The sequence below is a fragment of the Mirounga leonina genome, unplaced genomic scaffold (genome assembly GCF_011800145.1).
Source record: "Mirounga leonina isolate KUSES-001 unplaced genomic scaffold, KU_Mleo_1.0 Mir_94, whole genome shotgun sequence".
Taxonomy (NCBI): Eukaryota; Metazoa; Chordata; class Mammalia; order Carnivora; family Phocidae; genus Mirounga; species Mirounga leonina.
The window spans coordinates 28142810-28166677 of record NW_023270855.1 but is presented as its reverse complement, the minus strand read 5'-3'; the positions used below and the strand labels follow the sequence as shown (position 1 = coordinate 28166677).

At 40.8% G+C, this 23868-nt stretch overlaps 1 protein-coding gene across 2 annotated transcripts; it reads right to left on the bottom strand.

Annotated features, from left to right (window-relative positions):
- Positions 1-622: 622 nt before the first annotated feature.
- THOC7 (THO complex 7) lies at positions 623-23839 on the bottom strand. 2 transcript variants are annotated; one of them, XM_034996820.1, is made up of 8 exons: positions 23686-23839; positions 7563-7680; positions 5968-6095; positions 5560-5646; positions 3281-3338; positions 1834-1900; positions 1682-1751; positions 623-958 (listed from the first exon to the last, which is right to left on the bottom strand). In XM_034996820.1, exons 1-8 carry the CDS (start codon positions 23702-23704, stop codon positions 891-893), a joined length of 615 nt encoding a protein of 204 aa, XP_034852711.1. In that variant the 5' UTR covers positions 23705-23839; the 3' UTR covers positions 623-890. The 2 variants fall into 2 exon arrangements, with proteins under 2 accessions (XP_034852711.1, XP_034852712.1); XM_034996821.1 differs by having other exon boundaries at positions 7493-7680; positions 23686-23712.
- Positions 23840-23868: the final 29 nt, after the last annotated feature.

Here is a 23868-nt window from a genome sequence, read left to right as displayed (position 1 = left end):
CACAAGCAGGGGGAGTGGCAGGCAGAGGGAAAAGGAGAAGCTGGCTCCCCAGGGAGCTGGGAGCCCGATGTGGGGCTCGATCCCAGGACCCTGAGATCATGACCTGAGCCGAAGGCAGACGCTTAACCGACTGAGCCACCCAGGTGCCCCAAGACCAACCATCTTAATAGTCTATTTTTCTGAGACAACTTTTTCTTTGTCAATATGTTTTTTCTACTGAAAATGACTCCTAAATAATGGAACAGTAGAAGAAAACATATCATCAAAACATTTAACAACCAGACTGCTTAAGCATTATGGAGAGAGATCTAGAAGGCAATGCATATTGATTTAATTTGCATCTTGTAATTACCTCTTCTACCACTGATTGTTAGGATCAGGCAACCTCTCCCCAAATGAGCACATACCACAAACATTTTGTACGTAATTTCACAAGTTCACAGCCCTCATGAAGCCTATTCATGAACTCCATTTTCAAAGATGGTAACAATTTCCAGACTGACTCATTTTTTTCACGTACATCCTAGAAATGCCACTTTCTCACAATCTTCAACTTATTTTATAAATGAACCAGTCTTACCAGTTAAAAACTACCTAGAATACTAATGAGCACAAACATATCTGGCTTGAAAACATTTTATTAAACATTTTTGGATATCGCTTCCTACTTTTTAAGTTTAAGAATAAAAAAGACATTTCAATACAAACAAATTTATACTGAAGTTTTTTTCCTTTGTGTAAAGAAATAGGAATGAACTGTGCATTAGTATTTAAAAGCAAAGTAGTCTACTGCCAAAACTTTAAATAGCTCAAGAGCACAACAAATTCTAAACGCACTAGGAGCATGTTGTTACTTCCGCCTTCTTGGGAAGGGTGAACCATTAGTCTGTTTATGGCTTAGGATCTGTTTCCATGGTGCTTTCTTGAGCTTCTTCTACCTCTGAGAGCTTTTCATCATCTGCAATTGAGAAAGAACCATAAAACTTTAGTCAAATTTGCTTAAATTATATGTTTATGAATATGTGACAACATTTTTATCCTTTATTAGCCGGTATGTCTAAAACAAAGATGGCAAAATGGCAGCCTATGACTGTCATCAGCCCACACAGTGTTTGGTTTTAAAAGTGCTGTTTTGGTTTTTGGTGTTTATTAGTTAAGTCAAAATGTAAAATTTATGTGAAGAATACATTTAAAAAAAATCTAGGTTTTAGGTTTTTCTTAAAAACAATAAGGAGGTCAGATAACATCGAAATTTCCAATGGGCTGATACAAATTAGTATTGACTAATACAAAGAGCAAGTCTCCAGTTCCCCAAAGCACCTTCCATTCATGGACTATGCAAATGTACTTATGCACTAATTACTCCACTCACTTACTGCTGCCTGCCTGGGTCCTGAATTGTTACTTTATAGCAATAAACTATAATAAACCAAGAAGAATTCCAAATCTATCATCCCTGAATTTCTCTTAATGTGAACTACTGGACATGTATTTTAAATGATATATTTCTGCATATATGCAGAAAGCTGAACAGCATGAACACTTTTAACATCATCCTGCTATACTCCTGTTCTGAAACTGAAGGTGTACTCTCTCAATAAGATGTATTATTTTAGAAGGCACACCCCTGGATCACTTAAAAGTCTTGATAAAAATTCATTCTGTGACTATTTCTACTTACTTTCTAGCGTTTGCTGAAGTTCGTGGATGGTACTAAGGAGAACGTGAAACTGTTTCCGTCTCAATTCCAGCTGTGTTAATGAGAAAAAAATTAATACACATTGATCTATACACATATACATATCATAGAGACCAATGTATGTGTACAAATACCTTATCTTCAACACTTTCTTTAATATGTGAAAGATGCTCTAGTTCCTTTCCCAGAGACTCTAGTTCCCTGAAAATAATAAAACAGTGTTATAGCTTGCTAGTTGGGGGAACAGAAGTCACAATTAATACCTAACTTTTTAGTTACTAAAGAGTTTTAAAAATTAAAAAAAAGATAAGAAGTTATTACACTCCATTAGGATGAAACTTTGAAGCTAGGGGTGATCTCTTCTTAAATTCTAAGTATGTACTTTTTTAATTAAAATCAAATTTTCTAGATAATTTTTAAAACCTAAGAAAACACAGATAAATAGAACATCACACCACAAGAATTGATAACTTTTAACATTTTATCATACTTATTTGACCAAAAAAAGTCGTCTTTTTTCCCCCTTGGTAAAAGAAATAAAACATTGCAGATTAACTTGAAATCCTCTTGGAACCTTATTGGCTATCCTCTATCTCAGACCTTTTTCCTCCTCTATTCCCCACTCAGGCAATCACTCTATCACTCCAATCCTTTTTCATACATATATTTGTCTCTTTAAATAATATACAGTATTAGTATATAATGGGGGGAGTTAACTTCTATAAATGTTATTCTGCATCTGTTAGAGAAACTTAGGAATAAGTTAAAATTTATTATGTCTTCTGTTTTTCTTTTCACTGATTATGTTTTTCAGATCTGAGTTTTTATTTTTTTAAAGATTTTTATTTATTTATTTATTTAAGAGACAGAGAGAGAGCACTAGCACATGCTAGGGGAGGCAGAAGGAGAAGCAGACTCCCCACTGAGCAGGGAGCCCGACACTGGACTCGATCCCAGGACCCTAGGATCATGACCTGAGCTGAAGGCAGACACTTAACAGACTAAGCCACTCAGGCGCCCCTGAGATCTGACTTTAACAAGTGTATATCTAAAAAAAGTGTATATCTAGGGGCGCCTGAGTGGCTCAGTTGGTTAAGCGACTGCCTTCAGCTCAGGTCATGATCCTGGAGTCCCAGGATCGAGTCCCGCATCGGGCTCCCTGCTCAGCAGGAAGTCTGCTTCTCCCTCTACGCTCCCCCATCTCATGCTCTCTCTGTCTCTACCTCATTCTCTCTCTCAAATAAATAAATAAAATCTTAAAAAAAAAAAAAAAAGTGTATATCTAGTTTGTTCTTTTAAACTGTTCATTTAGCATTCTACTATATATATAGTATACCATATTTTATCTATTTTCATTTGATACATATATAATATGCATTTATTTTATTATTTTAGAACTAGAGACAGTAAGATCGGAGGAAGGAAAAACTCAATCAAGTGGTATTAGAATATGTAATTTGGAAGATCTGACCCCTCCTTCTGAAACACATTATGTACTCCCATAAAAATGGAATGTATAGGCTAGTATGTAAACATTTATACAGAAAGACTGGTTCCTTTCAAAGTAAACTCTAAACTTACTTTAATGTCTCATGCCGGTCTGGATGGTGCTGGATCACTTTCGCCAAAGCATCGTATTCTGAAAGATACAAAAATATTTACCAAATTAAGGTTTTTTTTGAACATGGATATGAGAAAAAAGGTATATCACAGGTCTCTCCTAATCACTTTCTCAGTGCATAAAGAAATGAAAACACTGAAGGATGCAAAGAGTACTGCCCATATCACTTGGTTCAACAATAACTACAATGATACATGATTTCAAAACTGTTCCAAACAAGGTCTTTTGCTCACACTCTGTTTTTCCATTTACCTATCCCTGGGCAGGATATAAGAGGCCAGCATAGGAGAAGTGAACTTAAGCCATTCATTGATCATTAAGTGGACTGATTCTGAAGAGGATCTTATTCACTATTTGCCCAACAAAGAGAAGACCAGCGAGGTCAATATATCCTACCATTCATTTCAGATCTTAACAATGGCAAATTACACTTCTCATTCTCATTCTAAAGGTAAAGATTTCAGAAATTGAGAAACAATTTAAAATTCAGAAATGATAAAATTCCTTCCTTCTTTTCCACTGAGGCCTCCAAGTTTCCCTGTTATTTCCTGTTAACCTTGAAATGATGAATGGCAGCATTCATTTAAAAGCCTCAACTAGGGGCTCCTGGGTGGCTCAGTCATTGGGTGTCTGCCTTCAGCTCAGGTCCTGATCCCAGGATCCTGGGATGGAGCCTCGCATCGGGCTCCCTACTCAGCGGGAAGCCTCCCTCTCCCTCTGCCCCTGCTTGTGTTCCCTCTCTCGCTGTGTCTCTCTCTGTCACATAAATAAATAAAAATAAAATCTTTAAAAAAATGAATAAGTAAAAGCCTCAACTAATTGAGAAAAACACTATGAAACCTTTTTAAATGATTTTAGAATTGATAATAATTATTATGTAAGTTGGTATATCCCCTTTTGTAAATTGGTCACTGAACTTGACCACATGTATTTTTGAATGAGTTCAAAAACCAATTTTTTAAAATAAGGAGTTAAATATCTCAATTGGCTCATTGAAAAGTAAAATTTATTGTTTTGAAAATCAGCATTTTAAGCCAATAAAAGTGTGACTTTTAATAAAAATTTTTTGGATTACAAAATAATACATGATCAGTCCAGGGGTGACAAAAGAAAAAAAAAAAAGACCCCAAGCCATAAAAACCCACAGCCCCAAAATAACCATTAACATTTTGTATTTCCTTCTAGTTTTTTATATATAGGTCACAACTGTGATTATGCATTATATTTTTTTATCTTCCTTTCTTTCAGTTTACATTATAGGAGGAACAATGCCCCGGCCATTAAAATTATTTTGAAATAGTTTGTTTTTATGGACTGCAACGAGGACATACCCTAATTAAAAAACAAAAGAGGAGTGCCTGGCTGGCTCAGTCAGTTAAGCATCTGCCTTCAGCTCAGGTCATGATCCCAGGACCCCGGGATGGAGCCCCACATTGGGCTCCCTGATCAGTGGGGAGCCTGCTTCTCCCTCTCCCTCTGCTGCTCCCCCTGCTTGTAATCTCTCCCTCTCTCTGTCAAATAAATGAATAAAATCTTAAAAAAAAAAAGAGAGTAGGACAAAGCTAAATTTTAAATGTTTGCTTGTTTTGTACTTAATAAAAACTCACGGGACTTAAATTCTTTTCTTTTTCCTGGAAAGTAACTCCATGAAACAAACAAACAACCATTAAAACCTTAGGTCTAGTGTACTTGAGTGAACTGCCTTTGCTGATTAACCATAACATTACTTAGGGCAAAGGGGTCTGAGGACAGTAAAAAAAAAAAAATGAATACTTAAGAAATATTTGGATTAGGGGTGCCTGGGTGGCTCAGTCATTAAGCGTCTGCCTTCGGCTCAGGTCATGATCCCAGGGTCCTGGGATCCAACCCCGCATTGGGCTCCTTGCTCAGCAGGAAGCCTGCTTCTCCCTCTCCCACTCCCCCGTTTGTGTTCCTTCTCTCGCTGTGTCCCTCTCTGTCAAATAAATAATCATTAAAACAAATTTGTATTAAAAAAAAGAAATATTTGGATAATCAATACAATCCAGCAAAAATTTAAAAAAAAGGTTTTTCAGCATAGCCTTCCTCCTCCACTATTTTAAAGAATAATATAGTTTTAAAGAATTAAGTTTAGCTCTTAATTCTTTTTAATAATTCAGATTGATTCTTGCTGAAGATTTTACCACACAGCATTAAAAGCTGCATGAAAATAGTATTCAGTAATAAAGCATTTGCACACTAAATCCCACAAAACCCTTACCTTGGCGGTTTTTTCGTATTCGCTTTGCTTGAAGAATTTGTTTTTTGCACTCAGCAATTTTTTCATGTGCTCCAGCAATGCTACATTCTATATGAAAAGGTTTTTTTAAAGACAGTTGCAACAACATGTATAATCTTCATCCATTTTCAATTTTAAAATGTGTTTTTAAATTAAATTCCATTGCTAATAAAATAGATGCTGGTGTTTAAAAAATAGCTACAACCCAAAGTACTGTAATCATATCAGAATACATTTTTGTAGCTAACATTTACTATATTCTTTCTATTAACATTGCCATTGTTATTATTTTACCACTAACCAAAGAAAAATGCTAGTATATATGGTCTCCTTTAGACCATAAAAATTAAAATTTCACATGGACACATTAATTTCTTTAAGTTTCTTTACCTATTTCTTTGTAAATTTTTTCATAATTTTCCATTTCTCTGAGATTCATATCATATACAAGCAAAGTTTTGCCCATTGAAAATTCACATTGGGACAGTGTGCTCAGCATACGTTGGTACTGGCTATATCTAATGGAAAAGAGAGAAACAGAATAAAGATTTTTGTGAAATACCAAAGTTGAACTATTATATATTACAGTGCAGGCAGAACTATCAAGTTCTGAGAGAATCATGTGCTTTATTTAAAATAATTTAGGGGCGCCTGGGTGGCTCAGTTGGTTAGGCGGCTGCCTTCGGCTCAGGTCATGACCCTGGATTGAGTCCCGCATCGGGCTCCCTGCTCGGCGGGGAGTCTGCTTCTCCCTCTGACCCTCCCCCCTCTCATGTGCTCTCTCTCATTCTCTCTCTCTCAAATAAATAAAATCTTTAAACAAACAAATAAATAAATAAAATAATTTAGAACATCTTTCTCTTATGTTTAATTTTTCCTAATGGGATGTACTTGGATTCATAAACTGCTTTAGTTACAAGTGCAAAGATGGGACTGCTGTTCTTATCAATATAAGCTTAATTTAAACAACTACTTGTTTGAATTTTGTTTAAAATACTTTTAAAAATGTTTTAATCAAGGGGCGCTTGGATGGCTCAGTTGGTTAAGCGTCTGCCTTCGGCTCAGGTCATGATCTCAGGGTCCTGGGATCCAGCCCCGTGTGGGGCTCTCTGCTCAGTGGTGAGTCTGCTCTCCCTCCCTCTCTCTCTCAAATAAATAAAATTAAAAAAAAAAAGTCTTAAGATGGTTTTTTATCCTCACAACTTTATTTTCACAATTTTTTCACTCTTTACAATGATTTATTTGAAAAGCTAATTCAAATGAGTGAAATTTTTCTAAGGCAAAAAAAGTTATTAAATATATATAAAACCTTGCAATCTATAAAAACTTTTTATGAGCTTATTAAAGAAAGAAAATTGGGGCACCTGGCTGGCTCAGTCGGTAGTGCAGGTGACTCTTGATCTCAGAGTCTTGAGTTCAAGCCCCACACTGGGCCTAGAGCTTACTTAAAAAAAGGGTTGCTGGAGGGGAGGGTGGTGGGGGATGGAGTAACTGGGTGATGGACATTGGGGAGGGTATGTGGTGTAATGACCACTGGGTATTATATAAATAAGACTGATGAATCACGGACCTGTACCCCTGAAACAAATAATATAGCTTATGTTAATTAATTGAGTTTAAATTTTAAAAAAGAAAAAGTAATGCAATAAAGACTGACTCAAATATTTTATGTAAAAAAATTTTTTTAAAGAAAAAGAAAATTTCATTTAGATATTTTGTCTAACTAAATGCTAAAAGTGACCAAATTAATGAGCCAGAATTTAATCCTTATTTCTTACCACTACACCTTCTGCACATTTTAATAAACATAAAGCAGGCCTCTGAAAGAAATAAGGGCCAGAAAAATCTACACTTGATTAACCCAGAGTTGCCTCCATAGGACATCTGAAGGTGAGTGAAAATCTGAAATACTGACAGGGCTGTTGTATACACGGTCTAAACTTTGATCAGGACATCGGCGTAGAAACAACAGTGAGATGAAATACCCCTCTTCCTGGGACCCAGAGTTGCACCATTTAATGAAACTTTTCACGAGCAGATTGATTCTCCGATCATCTCCAGCGCCGTCTCCATCAATTAGGAGACGCTTCCGTATGACTTCATCTGGAGAGAAGAAGAACAAAGTGAATTAAAACGATGGTCTGGCTCTTGCCGACTTTCAGGGACAAATAACCAATATCACAACTTATTCATTCATCCAAAAGAAAACCACTGAGATGCAAATATACTTCAAGCCACTAAACTGTATACTTACAATGGTTAAGATGGCAAATTTTATGTTTTGTAGGCTTTACAACTTATGTAGGTATTTTTATGTCAATATAAAGACAGTTATTTAGTGACTATTGTGTGCAGGCATTGTATTAGGGGTCGGGGTTATCAATGCGCTCACGGAACTAGAATTCTACTCCTGGGGTGCTGAGTAGAAATAGTTTTCAGGTATCACCAAGGAAATAAGCCCATAGTTTTTGGAGAACTTTGTTTTGGAAAAACCTGTTCAGACAGAAGGAAGGCTGAAGTGTTCCTATCTCTGACTAGTGTGAGGTAGTGGTGAAAGGCACAGAAAGAAAAGATTTGAAAGATGTAGTGGAAGATCGGGTGAAAAGAATGAGTGATGGATCAGAGAACCGGGAATGGATTTATCAAAAAAAAAAAAAAAAAGCGTAATTTAGTTCTTACACCTGTAATGTTTCTTGCCCCATGAAGACTTTTTTTTTTTTTAAGATTTTATTTATTTATTTGACAGAGAGAGACATAGCGAGAGAGGGAACCCAAGCAGGGGGAGTGGGAGAGGGAGAAGCAGGCTTCCTGCAGAGCAGAGAGCCCGATGCGGGGCTCGATCCCAGGACCCTGGGACCATGACATGAGCCGAAGGCAGGCGCTTAACGACTGAGCCACTCAGGCGCCCCTTTTTTTTTCTTTTTTAACAAGTCTGTCTCACTTTTGCTTCAAGGGAAAGAAAAGGAAAATGAAATCAAAGAGTAATGATGAGTAATAAGTGGGGCTCCAATTTGCCTGCCTGGCCGTGCTCTTGCTGGACAATAAATAATGCTGGATCATAACAAGAGAAAGGCAGATTGAAACCCAATAAAACATAATTTTTTAAACAGATTTATTTATTTGAGAGAGAGAGAGCGCATGCGCATGGGGGAAAGGAGAGAATCCCTAAGCAGACTCTCCACTGAGCAGCGAGCCCGAACAAGGGCTGGATCCCATGATCCATGAGATCATGACCTGAGCCAAAGACCCAGGTACCCCAAACATAATTTTCATATCAGATTGGCAAAGATCAAAATACCCAATAGGAAGTGTTGGCAAGGATACTGAGAAATTGCACTTACATACACTGAGGGAATGTAGACTGGTAGGCTCTTTCTGGGACAAATGGGCTATCACAAACAAGATTTCAAATGCATGTATCTTTTTGACCCCAGAACTCCAATTCTAGGAATTCATCCCATAGATACCATGTGCATCCATCCACAAAGATAAATGTAAAGAGATGTTCTTAGTGCTGTTTGTAGTAGAAAGACTGCAAACCTAAACATTACCAGTAAGAGACTGGCTAGATTATGAAACCTTCATCTAATATAATATGATGCAGCCAATAGTGTGTATGTAAATACGAATGGCAAGAAATCTTTGGTACAGGAAGTGAAATGAAAACAGGTGCAAAGAAGCACAGAGTTTGAAGTCATTTGTGTAGAAAAGGGGGAGGCTTTGTGTATGTCTGTGTGTGTGCATTTATGTATGTATGTATTCAGAGACAATCTTTGGAAAGAGCACAAGAAACTGGTAATAGTGGTTTCTTCTGGTGAGCGGGACTACAGAGGGGACGAGAAAAAATTTAATTTTCTATATCATTTCACATAATTGTTTGTTTTTCACCGTGTTCGTACATTATTTTTTAAAAATAAATTTTAAAGTGTGATTAATTCCTGGAGAGCCTGCACAATGAATCAACGGCAAAATCTTTAAACAACAGTTCCTGTGTGTAGGCAGAAGTATTTTTTTTTTTTTAAAGATTTTATTTATTTATTTGAGAGAGAGAGAATGAGAGACAGAGAGCACGAGAGGGAGGAGAGTCAGAGGGAGAAGCAGACTCCCCGCCGAGTAGGGAGCCCGATGCGGGACTCGATCCCGGGACTCCAGGATCGTGACCTGAGCCGAAGGCAGTCGCTTAACCGACTGAGCCACCCAGGCGCCCTAGGCAGAAGTATTTTTGAGTGCAGGTGCAGCGGAGATAAACTTTGGAAGGCAGGTGGCTGCAGTTTTAAAATCTGTTCTGTGACAACGTCGGATAAGCATTTTTAGAATTGGGTTTTGTTCTCAGAGGCATGGCTTTGACAGGCAGCTCAAGTTATCAACTCATCAGGTATTTTAATTTTACACTGTAAAATACAACCTAATGCTTTCAATTTTTGACCACCAACACTATTATTTGAAGAACCTGAGACAAAACAGTCCTCAAAGAGATTAAAATGCAGAAAATGAACTGATTTTATTTTTTATTACAAACATGCTTTAACTTTGTTAAAAGTAAACATCCAGCAGGTGAGCAGTCTGATGTTTGATGCTGTTCAATTCCTTTCCTTTCTTTTTGTTCAATTTCTTGTTTTCTTATCTCTGCTCTTCCAACCCCCCAACAAACCCCATCTTCCTCCCAGATACCTGGTCATTCTACTTTATTGAGGACCAGCCATAATAGGGAATAGAAAATTGGGAAATGAGTACCCTAAGGGGGAAACTATTACCACAGCTCGTTTTTCAAGAGATTTTTAGAGTTTGGTGACTAACTAAAAATGGTTCAAGCACATTTTGTGATCATTCCAGTTGTAGAGTTAAGATCTGTGTACTTTTATATATGCAATATCCCAATTATAAAAGTTTTTGAAAAATGTTTAGAACACTGTACAGGCCAAATAAACTTGGGGAAAAGGTTCATAAGGGCCAGTCCCGTGTCTTATTCATTCTGTTTCCTCCCCAAACTCTCACACTGTGTCTTTACACTTCTCATGTGCAATAAATATTTTTAAATTGGATTTGTGGTGCCTGCCTGGGACCATCTGCCCTCCAAAGAGTTTTGTCTCAGTAAAATACTAACAAGGACCAGCAGGCAACCATCTTATTTTCAGGTCCAAAGCAGAGATTTCTCTTCTTGTACAAAAGACATGAATACTTGATCAATGAGCAGATGTGTCCATAGGGTACCAGAATAGTTCTGAGGATGTGAGATAAAGACCTGAGCTCTTTTGCTCTAGGTGGAGAAATAACGTGCATATGAACACACAAGCAGAGAAGACTGAGATTGTTAAATGAATGACACAGACATGCACCAGAAGATATTAGGAGGACAGCTTCCTTTGGCTTGGGGTAAGAGGGGGAAATGGAATTTGGGCTGCTCTTTTCATACTTAAAAATCATCAGTCACTGGGGCGCCTAGGTGGCTCAGTCAGTTAAGTGTCCGAATCTTGGTTTTTTGCTCAGGTCATGATCTCAGGGTCCTGTGATCAAGCCCCACATCAGGCTCCACACTCAGCACAGAGTCTGCTTATCTCTCTCTGCTCCCCACTCTGTCTGAGTTCTAAATAAATAAACAAAATCTTTGGGGCGCCTGGGTGGCTCAGTCAGTTAAGCGTCTGCCTTTGGCTCAGGTCATGATCCCAGGGTTCCGGGACTGAACCTCACATCAGGCTCCCTGCTCAGTGGGGAGTCTGCTTCTCCTTCTCCCCCTGCCCGCTTGTGCTCTCTTTCTCTCTTGCTCACTTTTTTTTTTTTTTTAAGATTTTATTTATTTATGTGACAGAGAGAGACACAGTGAGAGAGGGAACACAAGCAGGGGGAGTGGGAGAGGGAGAAGCAGGCTTCCCGCTGAGCAGGGAGCCCAATGCGGGGCTCCATCCCAGGACCCTGGGATCATGACCTGAGCTGAAGGCAGATGCTTAACTGACTGAGCCACCCAGGCGCCCCTCTTGCTCACTCTCTAATAAAAATAAAATACATAAAGAAAATCTTTTAAAAAATCATCAATCAACAAAGCTAAAAGGTATTTTAACAATATTTACCTACACCTCAAATAACATATACCCTTTGGCCCAACAACCCTAGATAAACTTATACGTATGCAAAATGACTATGTCCATCAACAGGGGGCTAGATAAATTTTGGTACAAGAGTATAATGGAATACTATGAAGCCATAAAAAAAAAAACAAACCCAAAGAATGAGGAAATGTCTGTGCTGATACAGAGGGATCACAAGATAACTTGATAAGAGAGCAAAGTGAGGAACAGTATGTATGGCATGTTTTCTTTCACACATAAAGGGGGGAGAAATTAGAATATATGCTTATATTCATACAAATACCCTGGAATGATATACAACTAATAAGAGGGGTTACCAAGGGAGAGGGGCAGTGTAAGTGGGATAGAGAACAGGCTGGAAGATGGGGAAATATCTTTTTACATTATTTGATTTTTGAACCATATGAGCACTCAAAATCTGTTAGCTGTCGTTTGAAAAAGAAAGCTATGATTATTAAGGTGATGGTATCACAGGTGTTTACATATGTCCAGATGCATCAAACTGTACACATAAAATACTCAGTTCTTTGTATAAAATTATCCCTCAATAAAGCCACTTTAAAAAAAAAAAGAGGGGTGCATGCTGGCTCAGTCGATAGAGCATGCAACTCTTGATCTTGGGGTTGTGAGTTAGAGCCCCACACTGGATGTAGAGATTACTTAAAAAAGTAAAATCTTTGGGGCAGCTGGGTGGTGCAGTCAGTTGAGCAACCGAATCTTGATTTTGGCTCAGGTTGTGATCTCAGGGTTGTGAGATCAAGCCCTACGTGGGGCTCTGTGCTCATCGTGGAGTCTACTTAAGACTCTCTCTCCCTTTGCTACCCCCTGCCAAGTAAATAAATCTTAAAAAAAAAAAAAAAAACTTTAAATAAATAAATATTTAAAAAGGGAAAAAAAAATTTTAAAGCAAGCTAAAGTCCCTTCCCTGTCCCCACCCAAGACAGGGAGAAAGCTGTGAGCTCCAACAGAGGTGGGGAATGAAAGGCTAGAACACGTATGTGCATATGAGAACATTAAGGAGGCCGGACAAATCTTGGGACCCAAGTACAGAAAGACAGAGGTCAGAATGTGGGAGTCTGCATTAGTGAATGTCATACCTGTGGACTTGGACTTTGCTGGCAGGCAATTGGGAGTTGCTAAAGATTCAGGAGCAGGACTTTCTAGAAGGATTAAGCTGAGAGCAGTGTACAAAATGGACTGCAGCTGGGAAAAGCCCAAAGGCAGGGAAGCTATTAGGAGGCTCCCAAAAAAACATGCAGTAGAAGCTAAAATGGCATGAAAATTAGAGATTAGAATCACAGGTCCTGGGGCAGGTCATGACTGAGCAGAGGCTTGGCTAGGAAAAGGCAGGGACCAATGCCTCGGCCATGTATAGGAGTGTGTGGCAGTCCAATTCTGGTAGCACCATGGCTTTCCTGTCCCAGGTCCTTCTCCCAGTTCAGCCCTATCCCTCTTCCTTCTAAGGGCATTTCTTCACAGCCAAACCCCTGGGCCAAAGTAAAAAACTGGGGCCAATGTTCTGGTTAGTCCACAGAGGTTTTACTTTGTGTGTGGGGGGGACCAAGTTTCACTTCATTTGTAAAATGGGAATAAAAGTTCATGTGTAAAATGGGAATAACATATCCACTTGGAAGGAATGCTGTGAAAACTTATAGAAATGAAATTATACAAAGGAGCACAATGCCTTTTCATGGTGGGAAAGAAAAAAAAAAGTTACCCGTATCTTTATGTTAAATTTAATCCACAACTTGTATCATCCTAAAAAATGTTAAAAAGTGAGTGAACACTGTGAAAGGTGTATCTATCTAGATATATCTGTATCTATAGACACATCTGTGTAACCATGTAGATATATATAATGCACTTAGGCATTCAGAGTTTTGCCTAGTTATGACTTCTCCCAATTTTGCTTCTGTCTCAAGCTTCATATCATAAGGTCACAGTATCTCTAGCTTAAACTGCAGACACAGTTGTTGCCTAGAAAATTCTCTGGGAATAAAAATCCCTGAAATAACATAAATAAAAATACAGAGCACTGCTCCAACAGCAACAAAGTAAAACAAAAGGGAAAGACGCCAGTTTGAAGACAGCTTATTCTTTTTTTTTTTTTTAAAGATTTTATTTATTTGACAGAGAGAGCGAGAGAGGGAACACAAGCAGGGGGAGTGGGAGAGGGAGAAGCAGGCTTCCCGCATAGGAGGGAGCCTGATGCAGGGCTCAATCCAAGGACCCTGGGATCATGACCTGAGCTGAAGGCAGACACTTAACAACTGAGCCACCCTGGCGCCCCAAACAGCCTATTCTTTTTAAATGTAGATGGGATGCTGATGGTTCCTAACACAGATGACATGAGTATTAGTATTCTTATTTTTTATTTTTTTAAAGATATTATTTATTTATTTATTTGACAGAGAGATAGAGAGCACAAGTAGGCAGAGTGGCAGGCAGAGGGAAAGGGAGAAGCAGGCTCCCCGCTGAGCAGGTAGCCTGATGCGGGGCTCGATCCCAGGACCCTGGGATCACGACCCCAGCCGAAGGCAGACGCTTAGTGACTGAGCCACCCAGGCGCCCCATGAGTATTAGTATTTTTTTTTTAAAGATTTTTTTTTTATTCATTTGAGAGAGAGAATGAGATAGAGAGAGCATGAGAGGGGGGAGGGTCAGAGAGAGAAGCAGACTCCCTGCCGAGCAGGGAGCCGGATGCGGGACTCGATCCCGGGACTCCGGGATCATGACCTGAGCCGAAGGCAGTCGCTTAACCAACTGAGCCACCCAGGCGCCCGAGTATTAGTATTTTTAATGGTACCTCATCAATTAGCATTAGACTGAACACACCTAAAACATGCTTTGTTTACTATATACATTGACTTCATAAATTACCATCATGCTTAAAACTATAAGCAACTTAAATGATAATATTATTAATTCTGGCAGACCTTGGCCTACGCTTTATAAAAACAGTTAAGATGGCTTAGAAACTATTCTAATGATGTTATCAATATCATTCCTTAGTTGTCATGATTGCTTTCTCTACTGACAATGTAGATCAATGCCATCTGGAAAAGCTTTTAAAGATTTTATTTATTTGTCAGAGAGAGAGAGGGAGAGAAAGCACAAGCAGAGGGAGACGCAGGCTCCCCGCTGAGCAGGGAGCCCATGCAGAACTCGATCCCAGGACCCTGGGACAATGACCTGAGCCAAAGGCAGACACTTAACCAACGGAGCCACCCAGGCATCCCTGGAAAAGCTTTTAACCCCAAATATCTAACATCTGCCCCGAGACTGGCGCTTTCCCACCTGATTTTAGGCTTGTAGGAAGATTTCCTACTGGATTCAGTTATACGTTGTGCTGTAATTATACCTACAAAACGCCTGCCATTCAGAATCACTTTAAAATCAGTAATGACACATATATGCTGATAAGCAAACATCTACTCATCAATTTGGGATACATTTTAGACCCCTCTTTGTCTTATATGCTGACCTATACCTGGGAAAAACTATGTCATTACTTAAGACACTAAGCCCCAAAAAGTCCTTTCAAGGGGTTACATGTTTAATATCCCATTTTCCATAAACAGAGAGGCAGAAGAAATGACTGCTTTATAGCCACTAGACCAACTCTCCTTCTCCAAGCCTCTGGTCAGAGGACACTGCCATTTTAACTGCGTTCTCATTTTACCACAGAAAGGACAATCTCTCATAAACCCAGACTTTCAAAACCCATCATTGTTATTCCCTCACAGTAGCTATTAAAACAAAACAAGTTTTCAGAACATCTTGGAGCAAGTGTTCAAAATAGGAAAAAGGAAAACAATTTGGAAGATAATGGTGGGCCAACTTTCAAGACACTTCTTTACGGATGGGTCAAGGCTTGACAACTAGTAGCAAGAGTGTCACCATTAATGTAACTTCCTCCTAGGGCTAATCTACCCTCAGGTGTGCCTCTCGAAACTGCTAGACCTCACAGCACGGCAATGTCACCTGCTTTTAGGAAAGAGCAATCCTCGGACCTACCAGTGAAGATTAGCATTTCCTTTCTAAAAGCACTTTAGCAAGGAATTCTGTTAGCATGGAAATGCACCATTGTTTTTTTCTTGGTGTTCCTAAACACTCTGGATCCAAACTGAAAACCATGGGAAGGGACAACAATTTATTTAACACTTTGAGACATGGTGAATAATAGTGGTGAGCACAGCTGCCTTCTAAAATTAAAAATAAATACATTCTTTGACCTGTCTTCTAGAAGTTATTCCCACAGGTGTGTGAAGACATCTACACAAATATCTCCATTGGAATACTACTTGTAAGAGTAAAAAGCTGAAAATAACTAAATGCTTAAATGTTTAGTAGAGAATTAATATTTTTAAAGATTGTATTTATCTGAGAGAGAGAGAGTGCCCGCAAGTCAGTGTGTGCACAAGGGGGGGAGGGGCAGGAGAGGGATAAGCTGACTCCCCACTGAGCAGGGAGCCTGATGTGGGGCTCAATCCCAGGACCCTAAGATCATGACCTGACCCAAAGGCAGATGCTTAACCAAGTGAGCCACCCAGGCACCCCGATAATTAATTTTAAAAATATAATAGAATACTACACATTAATACAAAAGAATGAGGTAGAAAGAGCTCCAAGATATGATTACAGAAATAAAACATAGAAGAGTGTGTAAATGTTTGCATAAACTTGTAAAGTATATACACAATGCTTGCAATCGGCTAAGTATGTGTTTTTTTACATATAAATACATTTAATCTACACAATAGCCCTATAAAGTAGATATTACTACCCCTATTTTACCAGTGAAGGAACTGAAAGTTAGCTCTCAAATTAAATGTCACCAGAAATATGGAGCAGAGCTTTGACTCAAGCTCACAAGTTTGGCACCAGGGAAGGTGCTTTTTACCCTTTATAAAGGCACTTAAAAATCATTCTGAAAAGGTACAACAAAAACCAATTTATAGCGACTACCTCTGGGAGGAGAGACTAGCCATGGGGGGTCAAGAGGGGAGGTTTTCACTTGTCACTTGGTGCGTTTTTTTCTTGAATTGTTTGACATGCATTACTTTTCTTTTTAAAAATACTAATAGTGGTTATCTGGAGAGTGAGCTTATTGGTCATTTTGAGGTACTTCACTTCTTCTGCACTATAAGTTCTATTCAATGTTCTTTAATAAATCTATGATGTGTTAACAAGAAACAAGAAAACTGGCTTGACTTGACCTACAAGAGAGACTAGGGCCATGTAAAACCAGTGAGCATGCAGATTCCTTTTAGATTTATCATTGGACCGCCACTGCTCATGGGTTATTAAGCTGAATTACTATGTCTCATTGTTTTAGGTTAGTTAAAATAACACGTAGCCCCTCCTTTCAAGAAGCTTAAAATCACTAAAACAATTTTGAAGGCCAACAACATCAAGAAGTTACAAAGAGGCAGTGGAAGGAACAGTAAATAAGATGGTTTGCTTTCTCCATGTAAATATTGATCTTTTGTGAGATACTTAGGGCTAGTCTAAATACATGCTAATGTCAATTACTTAAACCAAAATTCAATCAAAAAATTTTTTTTAAAAAGCAAAAAAAAATAGTGTTGAGGTCCTTTTGTTTTTCTCTAGATTTACTTAAGTGTTTAGAGTGTGGTGCTAATAAAGTCAAGGTTGAAACTTCAATTTTGCTTTGAAAAACTATTATCTGGGCTAAAGAAACAGTATTTAATAGTTGCACTACATCAGTAACCCCCGTGCTGGCATCACAGCCGAGGGAACAAAGTGGTCAAATCCACTGGCACTAGTGGGAAAAAAAAAAAAAAAGGCCAAACAAACTCCGTGACCACAAATGTCCAATTGACACTGGACCAGCAACTGAAATAGGAATCACAGAAGCAGCAGGCCCTTATACAGCATTTATACACTCCTATTTGAGGACCATACATCTTGTTTGTTCCTTTCACTGTGGAGAGTGTCCTGGTTTGGACAAGAGATTAAACAGTCAATTTCAAAGTGCTTTACCTGTATTATCACACTTCACCACCCTTGAAGAAACCCTATAAAGTGTGTATTATTATCTTCTTTTTACAGATGAGTAGTGTCCTCTGCCACAGGAAAATATACACAATCACATTATTAGAAAGTCATAGCACGGTTCCATTATTCTGTCATATTGTTCATAGGCATATTAAAAGCCATTATTTTAAGTTTTAACAAGCATATATCTAAGCATTATACTTTCTAATTAAAAAACAAAAACATATATACAATAGAGTATTACTCAGCCATAAAAAAGGAGATCTTAGTCATTTGCAAAACCACAGATGGACCATGAGGGTATTATGCTAAATGAAACAAGTCAGACAGGGAAAAACAAATACCATATGATTTCACTTATATGTGGCATCTAAAAAACAAATGAACAAACAATACCAAAAAAAAAACCACAACAAAACCAGACAGAGAACAGATTAGTGGTTATTAGAGGGACAGGGTTATTGCAGGGTAGGCGAAATGAGGGAAGTGGGTCAACTGTATGGTGATGGATGACAACTAGGCTTATCATGACAATCACTTTGTAGTGCATAAGGATATCAAATTATGTTGTACACCTGAAACTGATGTTATATACTTTTACCTCAATTAAAAAAAAAATACTGTCAAAACCAACAAGCTCTATTCAATGGAATGTACAGTCACACCCTGCTCCCTGCCACCTCCTTCTCACCTCCCATCTGTGCTCTGGCACATCGGTGTATGTACCTAATGTTCTCTGCACGGCAAAAAGTGCTTCCGGGAGGCTCAGTCGGTTAAGCGCCTAACTCCTGATTTCGGCTCAGGTCATGATCTCAGGGTCATGAGATTAAGCCCTGCGTTGGCTCGAGTTAGGCGTGGAGTCTGCTTAAGATTCTTTCTCTTTCTCTCTCTCTCAAAAAAAGTGCTTCTGAAATGATTTCTGTCAGGGTACTAACACTGTTTAACACCCTTTAAATTAACACATACAAAATACAAACTGTGAACATAGTTTAAGTTAACAGTGACAACATCTAAACTGTTTTCAGGGGCACTTGGGTTGCTCAGATGGTTAAGCATCTGCCTTCGGCTCAGGTCATGAGCTCCAGGTCCTGGGATCGAGCCCTGCATCGGGCTCCCAACTCCGTGGGGAGTCTGCTTCTCCCTCTCCCCCTGCTGTGCTCTCTCTCTCAAATGAATAAGTAGAATCTTAAAAACAAAACAAAACCAAAAACTTTTTTAGTCAAAATGCTGGGGTCGCAACAGGGGAGGAGAGAGACCGGCTTTGCCAAGAACTAGCTATGTGACGGTAAGTCACTCACTTCCTAGGACCTCTATTTTGCCATCTATAAAATGGTACTGTTGGTGATAATATCTATAGTTCAGTATCCATAGTTAAAAATATCATGTCTCTCTCCTCCCCTCTGAGGAGGGCATTTCCTCAAATTAGCCAGTGTCCTTGTATAGGGTGCAGGGAATAAAGCACTTCTCCTCTAAGAGCTCCCAGTCCGAATGGATAGGCAAACTTGTATGGAAGGATTACATGAGGGCACAGCATCTTGCCAGGCACCTCAAATTTGTAAGAGGGCATTAGCTGTCCTTTAAACTCCAGAGACAGGTATTGGTACTTCTCCAAGAACTTTTCAGGATGAGCTATTCAGGCCACTCCTGTCTTCTTTGCTGCCATCATCCTAATCCAAACCCACCCTGACTCTTGGAATACTTCTCGCTGGCCTCCCTGCTTCCATTCTTGCCTTCCTAGAATCCATTCTCTACACAGCAACCCAGAATGATCAAAAAGCGTGGGATCACTAATTTTTCTGCTTAAAATCCTCCAATCATATCTAAGTACCCAGAGAAGACAATCCAATCTCCTTTCCGTGGCTTAGGTGGCTCTTGGCAAGCTCCTGTTTACTTCTCTGACCTCCTTTTGTATCTCCCCCCTCATGACCCACCTAGAGACCAACCCTTATCTTATTCTCTAAATTTATTCCTTATCTTCTCTGAAGGGCAGAGCTTATTTTTGCCTCAGGTCTTTGCACTAGTTATAACCTGTCCTGAATCCTTTCCTGGACTCCACAGGGTTGATGCCTTCAGGCCTTACTCTAAGGGTCACTTTTCAGAGAGGTCATATCTGACTGTTGGCAGCCCTGCCCCATTATGGTCTTTCATATCCCATCCAGTTCATTCACAGAACTTAATTTCAGAATTAATTATGTTCTTTCTCAGAAATTATCTTATTACTTATTTGATTACACACTACTGCTTTTGTCCCCCAAGCAGAAGTTGGGTCTTCCGTGGTAGTTTACTGCTGTAGACAGCGCCTTGAATTGGGCCCGGAAGGTATGCAATACATTGTTGACCTATCATACCCACTACTCACTTCTGCTTGATTTTTTACCAAAAGCCCAGTTGAGGAAAACCATGTTTACAGAGGACTGCCTGAAAAAGTTGTACTTCATCCATTCTTCTATGACCTAAGTATTCTTAAAACAAATTAGAAACACACACACACACACACACACACACCTTGCTCTGAACTGCAGAAGTATTGAGCAGCAGAAGTATTCAGTTAAACCACATGACCTATTGGCTTTAGGATGCCTTTCTAAATTGTGATTTAGCCTTCTTTGACCTAGTCAGGGATGTGCTAAGAAACAGTCCTATGATCATTGGTGCTGATAAGAGGTTAAGGATATGACACTAGCTTTTCTTTATGGGGACCCTAAAGATCAACTAGAGAGGGGCGCCTGGGTGGCTCAGTCGTTAAGCGTCTGCCTTCGGCTCAGGTCATGATCCCAGGGTCCTGGGATCGAGCCCCGCATCGGGCTCCCTGCTCAGCGGGAAGCCTGCTTCTCCCTCTCCCACTCCCCCTGCTTGTGTTCCCTCTCTCGCTGTCTGTCAGATAAATAAATAAAAAAATCTTTAAAAAAAAAAAAAGATCAACTAGAGGTATCTAGTGTTTTAATCGGAAAGAGCTGTTTGTACTGTGTGTCTAAAGTTGCCTTCTTTCCTGTACACAAGAGCAGAGTGGACCAGGCCCTGGTATGAACTAGTGGAGAAACAACAGTCACTTCTGGCTGTCTTAATTAATGTACCACATTTTACCCACTGTACTCTTGAGGATCAACCCACTTCTAACTTCCTCTTGTTTTCCTTCCTCTCAATGCTCTTTTTGCCCTGTTTTCTCATGCATTTATATTTTATGTTTTCACATTATGGTGAACTGCCTTAAATATTTTCTAGAATATATCATTTAAGTGAAATAAGTATTAAGGGCTACAACAGTAATATGCACAAAATAATAGTTAATAGGTGAAAGATCAACTGGTTCTGGAAAAGAGATGAATATTTGAGGTGGGTCTTGAATAAAAGGCAGTTAATGGCAGAAAAGGGCAATCTGGGGCACCTGGGTGGCTCAGTCGTTAAGCGTCTGCCTTCAGCTCAGGTCATGATCCCAGGGTTCTGGGATGGAGCCCCGCATTGGGCTCCCTGCTCAGCAGGAAGCCTGCTTCTCCCTCTCCCACTCCCCCTGCTTGTGTTCCTGGGATCTCTCGCTGTGTCTCTCTCTGTCAAATAAATAAATAAAATCTTAAAAAAAAAAAAAAAGAGCAATCTGCAAATACAGAGATGAAGAAAACACAGTCCTAATCAAAGAAAAATGGAGAGACGAGTAAACCAATTCTTACATTTCATAGTATTTGCTGAACGTTACCATATGTCGGACTCAGTGCAAACCACTATAACTTTTATTACATTTAAACCTCTAGACAACCCTATGAGATAGACTTTATTATTACTCCCATTTATAAAGAATGAAACAGAGGCTCAAAGAGGTTAATTAACTTGCAAAAGATCAGACAGCTTGTAAGGGGCAGAGTGGGTACTCCTGTGGCCTCTAACATCCACTCAAGTCCTGACATCTTACCTCCTTCTCTGTATTCCCTCTTTGTCTGAGCTCCCAATATCTCTCACTAGGACTAGTGCAGCCGTGGCTGAATGCACAGTAGTGAGGAATGAGAATTCTGGAGCCATTCTCCAGATTTTGAGCTCAGGCTCTATACCTTACTACTGCACAGACTTGGGCAAGTTGCTTAACCTCCTCGTGTCCCAGTTTCATTTGTAAAGTGGAGTTAATAATTAGAACATTCCTTGACACGTGATGAATTCTATATGTTAGAAAGCACATAACTCCTCTCTTCTCTTCCCCTCATCATTCTTCACATAGTGCATACAGCATGGTGGTGTTTTTTTGTTTGATTGTTTGTTTGTTTGTTTTGTTTTAATGCAATTCTGATCACACAGCACCAATGTTAACTACTGATTCCCATTGCCCTCAGAAATCTCTGGCTGTAACTTTTAAAATTCTAGCCAATATTTATCATATTTTGAGTTTTTCCAACACTTTGGGGCCTTTGCACAAGTGGGTCCCCCCACTTGGAACACCAGTCCCACTACAACTATTTATTCTTCAAAAACGGAATTAACGGTAACTGTCTTAGGGAAGCTGTTCTTTGAGAATGGATAAGCAATCTTTGCTACATGCTCCCACAGTTCCTACCCTTGTACTTCCCCTGCGGTAACATTTGCCACCCTTAAAACTAATTACCCAAGGTGTCTTTCCACCAGACTGCAACCTAAGAGGGGGGTAAAAGGTCTTGCCTGTTGGTTCTGGACTGTAATCCCAAGACCTAGCCTAGATAGGATAAATAAAACTGAAATGAAGCAAAGCTAGAATTTCCCATGAAGGTCCTGGACCCTCCCACTTCACTGGAGCCTCCCACTTCACTACGTGTTATCACAAATTTAGGCCTATTACTCTTCTTCCCATTGCAGGCCCTTTAATGTGGAGATCCTGCCTACCCCCAACTTTTCAGAAGTGGCCTCTCCACAGGCATCTTACCCTTACTGGTCACTCTCTCTTCAAATCACACAGCACCCCTAGACATCCCCTTCCCAGATGTCAAAGAACTTCCTTCCTCCTTAACTGAAAACCTTCTTAGGTTCTCCCTCCAGTTGCCCATCATGCCTGTCCACCTTTCCCAAGGTGGCACCCTATTTTATTTCTGCTCTCAGTCCATAGATCACCCCCTGGGTCTCTGCACACGTGGGTCCACCTTCCATAAACTATCCTCACAACTTTCCACAAACCCCTTATCTGCCTGCCGACCCTCCTCCCACTCCTGCCCGACAAACCACCGTCCCCAACACAAATACACAGACAAATCTTTTATTGCCTTGATCTACCCCAGGGGGCCTCATCCCTACACTGGCTCCTCCTAAATCCCCCATGCACACTCTCTGATTGCCCTCCAGATACCCCGTCCACATCTATTCCTTTTATATATTATCTCGGTCTCTCCCTCCCTCCCTCCAGTCCGGGGCTGGTTCTCAGGCCTCACTGTGATCCACACCAGTCTGGGGGCCCTTCCCAACCCGTCCAGAAGGCTCCTCCGGGTGTCACCCTGTGTACGCCGACACCCTTAGTACTCGCGTCTTGGAACCTCTCCCTCCGTTCGGGCTTGGCCCCAAACTTCCACCCCACCCCTAAAGTCCTCACACCTCGAGCCCGCCACAGGCCCTCCGGCCCCCGGCGGCAGGCTCCCCACCCCTTCCTCCCGTCGCCACTCCTCGGACCCCATATTCTCACCAAGTGCTCCCTCACCACCTCCGCCGATGGCCTGGACCCCCTGCCGGTACCACCCGCCCACGCACCGCTGCCACCATTCCCGGGCCCCCACGTGTGCTCCCAGCCCCCCGGCCATCCTCCCCACACACCCTCCGCACGCCCAGCGCGGCCTCCGAAGAGCGGGCCGGGAGTCCAAGGGGCTCCGAGGGCGAGCAAGGGTCCGGGGAGAGGCCCGAAGGACCCGGGGGAAGCGGCGGGGAAAGGCCGGCTCTCCGAGGGGTCTGACCGCTGAGGCCGAGGGGCTCCCGGAAGCGGCCGGGAGGCCGGGGGGCTCGGGGGAAGCCGGGGCGGCCGAGGGGCTCGGGGAAGCAGGCCGGGGCGGCTGCGAGCGGGCCTCACCGTCAGTCACGGCTCCCATGGCGTGCGCGGCGGCGGCGGCGGCGGCGGCGCAGGCTGAGGCGGCGGTTGGCGGCGGCGGAGGTCAAACTCCCACAATGCAGCCGGGTAAACAGCCATGGAGGAGGAGGCGGCGGCGCCCGCGGCCGCCCGCTCCGACGCCTGAGCCGCGCCGCGCCGCGCCGC

Coding starts and splice junctions, on each gene's coding strand:
- THOC7 (XM_034996820.1), bottom strand. Junction 6,096..7,562: donor TCTGGGTCCCAGGAAGAGGG/GTATTTCATCTC, acceptor CTTTTCCATTAG/ATATAGCCAGTACCAACGTA. Junction 3,339..5,559: donor AATACGAAAAAACCGCCAAG/GTAAGGGTTTTG, acceptor TGTATCTTTCAG/AATACGATGCTTTGGCGAAA.